The sequence below is a fragment of the Cydia splendana genome, chromosome 7, assembly GCF_910591565.1.
Source record: "Cydia splendana chromosome 7, ilCydSple1.2, whole genome shotgun sequence".
Classification (NCBI taxonomy): domain Eukaryota; kingdom Metazoa; phylum Arthropoda; class Insecta; order Lepidoptera; family Tortricidae; genus Cydia; species Cydia splendana.
This window is the reverse complement of record NC_085966.1, coordinates 14,929,707-14,942,513: the sequence shown is the minus strand read 5'-3', so window position 1 is coordinate 14,942,513 and position 12,807 is coordinate 14,929,707. Positions and strand designations below refer to the sequence as shown.

Below are 12,807 nucleotides of genomic sequence, written 5' to 3'. Positions count from 1 at the left end.
CTTCTGCGAGCGAACTTCAACAACAAAGAATACATTTAGTTCACGAAACTTGTATGCGGAATAAGTGCATAATATTATATTCCGTACCTTTTTAACTCGGAAATTACTGTTACGAAAACCACAGTGGAATTTAATAGCGTCTATACTTAGAGTATTTACTAACTGGAGACGCCTTGTCTGTCATTTTCTGTACAAAACAGTCTGCCGATATTTGCGGGGGAAGGGCACGTCAAATCTATGCCTATTTGTACATAACGTACAAATAGCCATGTCAGATAAACGTCAGTCCATACACAAGTTTGCACAATTGTGCAAGGTTTTCGGCAGAGGGGTAAGCTCTTAAAGGCGACTCTGGTTATTAAATGCTCTAAGCGTCTATAAAACATAAAAAATAGGTTACCGGGCAAAATTACAATAAAAAACGAAATAAAAAATCGTGATATATATTTTAAAAAATTAAGATAAACATTATAGTACTTACTTAAAATTATCTGTACACTTTGATAAATAAATTGGAATTAATTTTGACGAAAAATACTAATATTGGACTTTGGATGTTATGTTTCTTAACTGGAATAGGTAATTATTATCATTATCGAATTATCAAGCAAATACTATTCTATTTACAAGTTCAATTTATCTAGAAAACGAATATAATGAGACTATATTAAGAGTAAAATATTAAAGGTACATCCGATATAAGCTATCTACATGTTCAATATCTCAACAGCGACAAAACTCGCGCAAAAATACAATTCGACACATAACCGTACTCACAGTCCAGATTGTTTCACAAAAATATTACTATCAAACGACGAATCTGGAGGAAAAACAATCATTTTACACTTGACATAAAATGTACCTTATCTTTAGGCACTTAAGTTTTATTTTTTGATATGTAAAATGTCTGTTTTTCTTCCGTATTCTGCAAATGTATTATCTAAATCAGTGGTGGGCAAACTTTCTTCATGGGGGGCCAGAAATTTTGATTTGTGATAATCGTGGGCCAATGCCATATACTAATTATTTCATAGGACCGGCGGCGGGTCGGATAAAATCCATTCGCGGGCTGGAGATGGCCCGCGGGCCGTGCTTTGCCCACCACTGATCTAAAACGATGAAAAGGGGACAGCACACTCCAAACACAATTACATATTTGGGAGATTTTACTGCACACTCCAAACACAATTACATAATTGGGAGATTTTACTGAAGTCATTGATATAATTAAATATAAACATTTGGTTTTCTATATCAAAAGGCACCTTATAACAACTGCATAAGGTACATTTTGATATTTGAAAGCAACGTTTTTTCCTGAAGTCTGGTGATCTTTGAATTATACAATGGCCCTTTTAATTGCTATGTAGGTAATGTGTTAATTCTATTACAATATTTAGGAAAGTTAAAGAGTGAAATCGTGGATATATCGAAAAATATCAGCATGTCTTTCTTGCTCAGTAATAATTTGGCAACATTCTCCTTCCACACTACCCTAAGCTTATTTACGAAACAATCCCAACATAACGTACGTCAATCACGTACGAGAAAACTAAATATTTTTTCTGTGTAACAAAGTAATGCGTATTTTATCCCTTTAGTTATGATACACAAGCCTATCTAGCGCACCGCGGCTCGCTACAACATCAAACAACAACCGTCCTTACAACAGGAATCATAACATTACATATATTTGCATGCTGCCACAATTTTATATCTACTCATCCAATTTCAGTGATGCTATCTAATTTATCAACAATATTCCGATACACACCATGCGTCCATCCGCGAATGCTTTGGCTTTCCTATTTAGAACCTGCGTTTATCCATAAATTCATCGTACACAATTAATTTCAATATACATCGTTAAAACTTAATACAAGGATAAGAAACCTAAATCTAAACCGCTTCATGCTCGAACATCAGTCTTCTCAATGCGAAAATTATCATAATTTTGTTAATATATACAGGGTGTCCGAAAGTGAGGGATAGGTGCGGCCCCGGTCGGTCGGACGCTACACTACGGCTACGGACGGGCGCCGGGGGGCCGCTGAGCAAACAAACTAAACAACAGGTAGAGAACGACTGACACCTGGATGTGGGCCCGCGCAGACCTAGAGGGAGGCGAACGGAGAGAATTTATCATTTTTAATGGCTATAAAGACCTAATAAATAAAACGCAATTATTTAAGTGTCATTTTTTTTAACATCAAAGTTACTGTTTCTAAAAAGAACGAACAAAGGAATCAAGTAAACTAAATTCTAACTTGATACCGCTGCAATGCGCAACATACTGATATATACCTGATTTTAGTTGTGTTGCATTTTGATCCTTGTGTGTTATAGTATGGTTCCATTCGCAAGTTATCCGTTCTCCTCTACTCTGTAGGTCTGCGCCGGCCCTATGGCACTAACTACAGAGCCGCTCGCGGCTCGAAACGTCGAACATCTCCGACGGACTCGTCAATACGTTCGAAAACAACGCAGTATCTTTAACACGTTCACTGTCCCCATACAAAATGATATGACAAAATCACACGGTCAAGCGTGCTTTCACTTTGAAGTTGTGAACCCATAGTGGAAGCACGGACACCTGAAACAAAGCTTCATGACCCCACATTGGGGGCACCCGGACAGGGAACGTGTTAAGCAACCAGTCAATAATATGTACACGTATTTATACTCTTTTTCATGGCATAAGTCACACACCTGAATACATATTTCTGACTATGTAATTACTGCGTTCCTCGTCAGAGCAGAATGACAATCTCGTAAGTCTCTGCGAAGATGTAACTTAATAATATTTCCTACATCGGAACATTCTGTCTTTTACTAATCAAATTGGGATAAGGATTAAGTCTAAATATTTTAAACCACGGATTAAACTAGACTTTACAATCTATTTTTGTTTATAATTCTGTTAAGTCGGATAATATTGACTTCTTATATTGAAAGTAGCTTGAAAAACGTTAGAAAAATCTAAACCAATTTTAAAACTAAGTGAATAAATTTATGATATTCGATGGAATGGAATCTAGTGTCAATTTCGCATTCAAATATTCTATCTACATCACTCAGATATTTTGTCAGAGTCCAAATATACATTGAGTATAGTATAGCCGTATTACAATTTGAAAGGATAAAAGTGTGGTTAAATACAAAAGGAACTCAGTATTTGACTACCTGTCATAGTCATAGTTGTTGTTATATGATATACTACATATTTATAAGTTTGATTTTGTTTGATCTCGGCGCTGCTATGTAAAAATATAAGTTGTATTTAAATTAATTTGTGTCACTTTAGTAAAATAGTACAGTAATAGAGAATTTTAAAATAATTAGTAATTTATTTTTTATGCAATCTTTACTAGACGATGTTCCTTTCAAATTGTTTTTTTTTATTGTCAATACCGTTAGATACTACGACAAGTTTCACTCGGGATTCTGCTATTTTCTCGGCAAGATTTTCTTTTCGACACTACTACAAATTTGTGACACGCATCAAACGAAATCGTGTGACTGGTCGATACGTCGGAAAGTCACACGACGACGTTACGTCAACTCACACGAATTTGTCCGATACCTCGGGACGCGATTACAACCTCGAGCCACTTCGCTCGTTCGTCTATTTGCCTCTATCGCTCGAATATGCAAGCGCGAAAGAGCGGTAGATAGCGTTATTTGAATGTTCTCGGTAGACTCTCAGTTGAATGTGTGGGGTGGTATTAGAGTATCCCGTTGGTGTAGTACTGGTAGTTGTCGTAGAGGCGGGTGGAGAGGGAGTGCAGCGCGTCGCGCACGAGGCGGTCCACGAGCGCCTGCAGCTGCGGCTCCGTGCGGCCCGCGTGGAAGCGCGCGCGGAACCCCGACACCGCCGTGCTGCTGCGCAGGCAGGCTAGCTGCCCGCCTGCCGACAAACAATACTTATTAATATACAAGCCGAATCGCCGAAATAATGCATTCCGAACACCACAAATTCAAGCAAGGCACCTAGAGTCAGTCATGACCATTTGACAACATTTCTTTTTGGCTAATTACCAACTATTTGGAGCTCAATTGACGTTAGACTAGTAAAGTTACCACGAGTGGTTGTTTATATTATAAATTATAAATATGCGGATTTAGGTTTTCTTGATCTTATAAAAAGACAAAATTTAAAGGTGGATTACAAAGTTTTTGAATATGGGGTTAAAACGTGTCATCACAAAAAAAAACTAAATGCAAATCGGCCCAAAAGTGACGTCCTCTCTTGAATAAATTCAACCGATTGCATACGGAATCAAAGTACTACAACAAACGAAGAGAAAATTAGGCAGGAAATCTCCTGTGACCGACAACAAACCTTACGTGAATAAATCATATTATTCTAAAATCACAAACACATGTCAGGCCAACTCCTATGAATGCAAATAAAGATAAACCTAACCCACGCAAACTTGGCTATATATGTTCCATTTCAATATAAAGAGAGATGCGTCTCTTATCTCATTTAAGCCTACTTATTGACGAGCGAACATATCAACATAGTTGGCAATGCCAACACAAGTGAACCTATGGACAATCAAAAACCCCTGGAACATTAAACATTGTCTAAAGCTTCTAGACTATAAATGTACTCACACATGCGCATCAGCTCGACGATGTGTATGATCTGGTCGCAGTGCTTGCGCGCCGCGATGAGCCCGCGCAGCATCAGGATCTTGAAGTAGCCAAACATGTCCGAGTTCTCGCCATCCATCACTTCCACGAACTCTTGCGTCAACTGCAATGCCATAAAACACTTGTTACAAAACAAAAGGTTTACTGTTAGGGTAGTTATATCACCCTAGAATAGGGGTCTCAAACTACGGTCGAAACTGGCTCGCAAGCCTGCCTATTTGACCCGCGAAAGGGAAGTGCAAGTGGATCAAAAAGATTGAAGTTTTACGAGTTTTAAGTAATTCCTAATTAGTGATTGGATAAAGCAACATGAACCTGTATCAGTTTATACAGTATGTGTGTAAGTATTTACAATCTTCGTATTGCAAATACAAACAATCAATACATGTCATCAACTTGAAGAATTTGTATTTCTTTATACATACCTTAAAAGGTGAACTCTCAAATCCCAGGTTCTTGGGTGAAATGGAGAAAATAAATCCAAAGTCGATATGGATAATGTGTCCCGCACTGTCCAGCAGAATGTTTCCGTTATGTCTGAAATAAAGATATTACTAATTATTATTAATGTTCAAAGAAGCTGGAGAACATCAATGGAGTGGTTGGTTACTAATGGAGCGGTTTTAAACTTTGAAAAAGGTTCATAATTGTAAATATATCTAGTCATTATTCAAATATATGAAAAAAAATTAACATTATCGGCGACTATCGTACAAAGATTTCATTCAGAATAATAGCGGGAATAATGACGACAGTAATATTTACAAGAAAATTACGTTATCTAGTTACGAAATCCAAGATAACCTTTGGACCACTAAACCGGAGTAGTTGTTAATACCCGACGGAAAAAGAGGGGCGAGTTTAACGTGTATATCTAACTGTTGCTTCTTAGCTCCCAAACGGAACAACCAATATTTACCGAAATTGTTGTGTACCGAGATGGTTTATAGATAAGTTTCAACTCACTAGATGGCACTATTTTAATTTTACCTGTCCTTTAGCTGCAGCAGGTAGCTGGTGAGCGCGTACGCGGCCGCGGACTGCACGAAGTTGTTCTGCGCGCGCATGAAGCCCTCGCTAGTGGCGGGCCCGTGCTCGAGCTCCAGCCACGCGCGGAGCGACTTGCCGGATTGCTTCTTGATTTGGTGCAGCGATACAGAATTTAGTACCTGGAGATTACGAGTGCAAGGTTAGAAATAATTGTTGTCTATCATCGTAAGTTATCTGTCGAAGGTCGTGTTCACGACACACTCTAGAAACCGTATCTATGGGTTGGCAACTGTCAAAGGTTTGCATAGATGGCGCCATCGTAGCTTGCCCCTTTTTCTATGAGATTTGGCTTAATTTTTTTTTTAATGGAATCATATGCCCTGGATGCCAGCCCTATGCAGGGCATAAAATTCCATTTTTAAAAAAAATTACTCAATTCTAGGGATTGACAGGGCAAGCTATGCTGGCGCCATCTGCTAAATACTTCGACCGGCCAACCCCATTAATGAATGACACTCACTGGTTGAATGAGACCCGACTCCTTATCCAAACACAGGATCTCATAAGGGTGCAACTTGAGTGGCACTCTCTCCAAGTCCCAGACAGCCTGAAGTCTTCGCAGTAGTTGTGCGGCGAGCATTTCTTGTCGAAGGTCGTCGCCGACTTTCACGATGCAGCCGAGTAGCCGCCAGCCGGCCAGGGACCCGTAGGGGGAGGAGGAACGCATGCGAGCGAGCTTGCTTTCCCAGGACTCCTGAATAACAAAAATATGTTTCAATAATTTGCCGTGTGGTAAATACACTATGTACAGTCGCCATCAGATATATCGGAGCGGCCAAGGTGCTCACAAATATCGGAACACGCCTCTATTGTCAGGGCGTTAGAGCGCGTGTTCAGATATTGTGAACACCTTGGCCGCTCCGATATATCTGATGGCGACTGTACACGCAAGTTAGTTTTTCGTAAAACCGAACTCCTCTTCAGTACTACTATACGGCTTTTACTTGGAAACCTCTATCGTTTACGTCGCAACGACTACTGAGTAGTTAAAATGTGTTGTACTCCCAGCCGCAACATTGCATGGTCATTTTATTAATGACTTCATTCATAATGTGTTCGAGGAATTTTGCAGCTCGCTGTACCTTGAACTATGGGTTCCTCTTCGGGTTAGATTCAGAAATGGTAACAGTCCCAGAATAAGTTAAGTAACCGAGATGGTTTGTTGAAGCATTGAAGTCAAAGTAGTGAACAGGGCTGGTAAATCGCAGCGTAGGATGGTCCTAAGCTCGACACGGTAGACGGGAATCCTCAAAAGGACGACTTGGAGCCGGTTGATGGGGTCATTGCAATTTGTGATGACATACGGAGAAAGCCTATGTTCAGGTTCAGGAGTTGAGTCTTTATAGTTTACCTTGAGCGCGAGCGCCGAGGGGTCGGCGGGGTCGTGGCGGAAGGTGTTGGGCGGCGGCGCGGCCGTGGCGTCGGCCAGCCGCCGCCGCACCTCGCCCGCGCCCACCGCCAGCGACTCTCGCGATCCCGCTGACGACGCCGACAGTGCTGATACTGCTGACACCTGCGGAATAACAACATACATTAGGCTCCAGTTAACTTTGACTGTTGATTTGGCGCTCTGTATCTACTTGAGTCATTGGTTTTATCGTGCGTCAAGAACTTGAGACTGTGGACCCCACAGACAAACTGGGTATACCTACAATTTTGGGGGACAATCTAACGAGCATAATTTTATAATAAGTAGTACCCTTTCCGACGTATTGGTACACTGAGAGAAAAATCACCACCAGGAATTAATAAACAGTTCTGTACTGGGGGAAAAAATGAAGTTTTAGTAGTAATCATGGAAGTTTCACTATTTCTGTAAAATTTATTTATTTCTACAAACAGCTCAGTAATACTAAATCTAATTTCAGCAAACAGACTTTAGTAAATGGAGCATTAAACAAAGTTCAGTATTTGTTACAATCCATTTTTATTACTACTAAAATTCTCCGATTTTTACTAGTAAAGTTTGTGATTTTTGGAAAAAAGCATCTGTGATTTCAAGTTATGATTTTAGTAAATGTCTCACTTACATAGTTTTGTAATATCTAAAAAACGAGTTCGCGGGAATAACATTACCCCATTTAAAATAACAATTCAGTTGTTACTATAGCGACATTACAAAGTTTACTGGTATTTAGTAGATAAACTTGTTGTGTTTATGTTCATTGTTGTACTTACCAATCACTAAACGAGTTTTGTAATACCAACACAGCGAAACGAATGTTAGTGATTTTAGTAAAATTTACTACTTGCTACGTTCATTTGGTTAGAGTTAGTATTGTGTCGGATGTCGGGCGGGCGTGTCTCGTGTCTTCTTTGTTTAAAACATACTTAAGTTAAATAATAAATTTAGGATATATTGTGGGCCATGGACATATTAACCCGCGACCTACTGTGTAGTTGGGGTCTACAGGAATATATTGTTCTGCAACTTCGAGCTAGCTGTTGTTATTCTAGTGATAATGACATCAAAGGTAAATCTAAACTGTTTGCAATTCCAACCTCCCTAGCACAGGTGCGCCGCGAGAGCATGTTGCGCGCGTAATAACTACTAGTCTCTTTCTGACTGTATGAATAAGAAAGGAATGGGTAGAATATCTCGACAGGCTTTTATAGTGCCTCTTTAGTACAGAGATATACTACCAAATGCTTTTTTATTCATACAGACAGAAATAGAGACGGGTAGCTACCACGCGCGCGACATGCTCTCGCGGCGCCCGTTTGCTAGGGGCGGAGGAATTGCAAACAGTTTAGTTTTTGCCTGTGACGTCATTATCTCTAGAATAACAACAGCTAGCTTGGAATCGCAGTACAGTTTAGTAAAACCTATGACGTCATCGTCTCCGATATTGCTAAAGCACGCTTAGAATTACAAAACGGTTAGTTTTCACCCATGACGTCATCACCTCCGATATTGCTAAAGCACCTCTCGGAATAACAAAACCAAATTTCTGAAATTACTCTAGCATACTTCAAATTACAAATATAGAAGTTGTATTTCCTACTAAATGGAAATTGCAAAAGTCAATTTGTTCCTATTAGTTGACTCTCCTTGTCCCCGGATTAAGTTTTATTTTTGTAATTCTAAGTGTGTTTTTGTTAGTTTTTTCTCTCAGTGTATGATGGAAAGGGCCAAACGATTATTATCGGCTTGTCAGCTTTAGTAAACGTTTATGAATAAGGGGGTTAGTAAATAAAATAAATAGTAACCTGTGAAACGCTGTCCGGCTGCGGCGCTCTCGCCGGGTACTGGCTCAAGTCCTCGTCATCATGACTCCAACAATCTCCAGCATCAACATCATCCAGCGCCGAGTACAGGGACAGCGCGGGCCACTCCGGCACGAGGTTCTCTTCGCTCTTCGTGTGCCGGATGGGGGGAGAGTGGGGCGCGGGCGGCGCTGGTGGGAGTAGACGTGGGGGAAGTGGTTCGTGGCCCTCTGTTTCTAGCACTTCCACGTACATTATGTAGGGGGCCTGCAACAAGACAAATACTGAGATAAGTATGCCGTCTCCTATAGCCAATTGGTTATCTTAATCAAACCTAGTAACAGTTGAAGTCAAAATACTATGTAGTAACGTTAACGTACCTGCCAACAAGTTCATTTTATTTTAATTGTAATAACAATAACTACAAATATACTCGACTCAAAATTTGCTTATGATTATTAGAAGGCATCCTAAACGTTGCGGTTTGTTTGAGACTTTTCCGTTCACTGTTCTTAAATTAGCCGATTCCTGAATACGGGTAAAACCGATCAAGCTCGATTTACAAACATACGGCTACTGCTAATTCACAAACTGTGCCAAATGACTCGACGATCCTTTTTCGCTTATATGCTCATGCAAAGCGGATACTGACACATTTGTTTCATAATATTCTACATAATATATACTTAATTGATCGTTAACTTGATTCATCTCCGATTCCGATTTAGTAAGAAAGTTCTCTGAGATTCTCTTTAAGTTCGAGCAGTTATTTCAACTACAATAAAATGTATGCAACAATATATTCTATCCGTTAGATAATGACATTCTATTAGATAATATGTTAAGTGGTATTTAACCGATCTCTAAAAGGAAAGGAATGTGTCAGTCATGAATCAACACAACGATGTCGGAAGCGAGAGAGATGAGAAAATGTATTGCGTTACGCGCAATGTGCGCAGCATACAATGTCGTTTCCTGTTGAATCACTGTCCCGAGCTTTATAAACATTGTTAACAACATTACAAGGTAGGTAAATTCATGTGCGCTGACGGAAACAATTGAGTAAATAGAAGTATTTTGCGTGTTTGTAAATGTTTAGTCAAACCTTTAGCACTACTTCTTTCAACCGTGTTTCGGATCTACATACCTAATATATAGTAGAAAGCTGGAGTCCCAAAATGTTGCGTGTGCGAGCATTTCAGCCGCTTACGTCTCTGCCTTTTATAGCAATGTCGTACAAACATACCCAAGCTTCCTCGCAAGTTTTATGGTTGCAGTAGATGCCGCCCATCCCATTCATCGCCTTCAATTCCGCTACTAATGTTTTTATTTTATACCTATAGGTACATTTATTTTGTGATAACATTAGTAAACAATATTTATTTTATGCATCATACATACTTCATACAATACAATATAAACGTTAAAGGCCTGTCAACCCCAATTATCTAATTAAAATAAGTTCATATTATAACTCCAGACACTATTAGCTTACCTAAGTAAATACTAAATAATTATATGTGACGTCCCACGGGTAAAGGTACCTTATGGCGGTTGGCGCTTACGCTATTATTAACGCCGCTGCAATATGATTGCGGTGCTATGCGACGTAAGCGCCAGCCGCCATAAGGTACCTTTTGCCGTGGAACGTCACATATCAAAATATATTCTCGTCAGTATCTTTGTAATAAAATAAATTGTCTTTACTGGGTTATAATAATCGGTGGACCAAATCGTCATGCCCCAGAACATACTTGCTAAATAGGCCGATCCCTGTCCTAAATTCCTTCTGTCGACCCGCATCGGCGCCAACTAGGGAGCCGATTTACCATTTAAATACTGGCCTGATCATCAGGCACAAAGAACCTAAAAATAGAATGCTGAATACCAAATTCTGTTAATTAATGGGTACCAAGAGTTATATAAAGCAGGGAGCGCTACTGTAATTTAAAACACCGGTATTTAATTATTTAACTACTAACAAGTACCTAACCTAAACGCGAGTTGTAGCTGTAGATTGTAGACGGTAGAAAGTTCTGCTATGTAACCTGATAGGATTGGCAAGGAGAAGTTTGCTCGTAACGGACCGACACCAGAGCTTCTGAAATCAATTTCTTATGGGTGGAAGATCGCGCCGTTCTTTTTTATTAGTCTTCATGGCCACCAAAAAACGTAGGTCTCCAAACCCATTGCGTTGATTGATTCGTGTGTATTACTTAGACGTTAAAAGCCAATGATAAAAGTAAATATAACCTTCTTCTGCAATAAAGGAGCAAAAAAATGTATCCGTAAAAGAAGGAAACCACTAACATGAAATAACTATTAGCGATAGAGTCTGGCTAATGAAATATTACACGTATTTTTGGCGGGAAATTCAAAAAAATCTTGGGCTGGTCACACTTTGTGTAGTAGGAATTATAATGTTGATACTAGAAAATATTTTTTGATTTTCTGTGCACACGTAAGGTACCTAAGGAAATAAGTTAAATATACGTTGACGTGCACTCAAAGTCAGTTCACATAATTTCTACCATTATTTATAGTACAGTCAACGACAAACTCATATGTTTACGTTCCAATGTTTCGATTTTATTGATATTTTCCAGAACTTCTGGTTTATCCGTTTCTTTATTACACACTTGTCCTGTTTATGAGATTCAGGTATTAATAAATTCACGTACTACTTAATCAAAGTTTTAGGCTAACGTTAGAACTAGGGGCTATTCATAAATTACGGAATTTCAAATTAGGGGGGGGGGGGTCTGGACATCGGATGATGGTAGCATGACGTAGGAGGAAACGGGGTCATTCGAAGCATGATTTTTGGATGATTTTAGGGGGGGAGGTCAAAAATAGATGACGTAATCTATGGACAGCCCCTAGTACATAAAGTATCAAAATATTAATAGAGCACTAACCTACTAAATTGTTTACGACTTGTAAACATTGCAGTTTTTCGTTATACAACGCTTCACGTCGACTTCGCACATTGTCGTAATTATTTACGAGCTTAAATAATAGTTATATTATTTAAAATAAACGCCTTATAAACCGCGAATCATTTGAATGAATGACATAAATTGACAACAGACTTTTAACTTTTTTTTAAATCATAGACAATTGGTGATACAACAACAACAACAAATATCTGTCAACAAAATTTGGCTAGCCAGACTCTAGAATATATACTTCTGTATAATAGCGAATAGCGACTGGTATAGAGAAATATAAAGATTTTTCATCCTCAAAGTGAAGTCACGTAACAACATTTGTACTGAGTTTTTTTTATACTGTCAACAAGTATTCATTAACACATTCAATACCACTAAGTGCTACGGGTTACGCTCGTAGCGCGTAGCCACGGTTTCGTCGTATGTAGCGCGTAGTCGCTACGAACAGTGTACCCGACAGTCGGGTTCTTGGTGTTGAATGTGTTAAAATGCCAAGATCCAATCCCAGCGCAGCTCCTGCGTGTCGTGAACGGTATCGCTCAATCAGCTGAAGGTCGACCGGTCACCGGATCCGTAATTCGGTCCGCGAAAGTCGATCAAGTGTTAGATCGATTGTAATAGTTTTAAATTACTCGAGGTAACGTTTAGGGCCATTTTTAAAAACGCGGAAGAAAAATTGTTATAAATAGCTTCAACCTTGCGTTTGTGTTGACACAATTGCATGTGAAAACTTTGTCTGCTGGTAAATGGATGATTTATAACGATAGGTACGAGCGCGTCGTTTAAGAATAAAATTATTGCTATTAGGCTGTATAGCGGTGCAGCTTTCAAAATTTAGGCCGTTGGTTGAATCGGAAAGTTCCTCAGAAGTAATGTATCCATCCACGAAATATCATTTATATTTACCTAAGCAATTGCCCTTTGGTGAAGGAAAACCCAC

The 12,807-nt window shown here is 39.3% G+C and overlaps 1 protein-coding gene across 2 annotated transcripts in view; it reads right to left on the bottom strand.

Moving 5' to 3' along the window:
• Window positions 1-427: 427 nt before the first annotated feature.
• Window positions 428-12,807, bottom strand: part of LOC134792227 (phosphatidylinositol 4-kinase beta) — a 90,629-nt gene continuing 78,249 nt past the window's right edge. For both annotated transcript variants that reach the window (XM_063763486.1, XM_063763487.1), the window contains exons 4-10: window positions 8,920-9,183; window positions 7,061-7,222; window positions 6,170-6,403; window positions 5,650-5,828; window positions 5,085-5,196; window positions 4,621-4,762; window positions 428-3,907 (exon numbers count right to left, since the gene is read on the bottom strand). In XM_063763486.1, coding sequence (XP_063619556.1) covers window positions 3,726-3,907; window positions 4,621-4,762; window positions 5,085-5,196; window positions 5,650-5,828; window positions 6,170-6,403; window positions 7,061-7,222; window positions 8,920-9,183 — 1,275 coding nt within the window. In that variant the 3' untranslated portion in view covers window positions 428-3,725. The remainder of the gene's footprint in view (window positions 3,908-4,620; window positions 4,763-5,084; window positions 5,197-5,649; window positions 5,829-6,169; window positions 6,404-7,060; window positions 7,223-8,919; window positions 9,184-12,807) is intronic.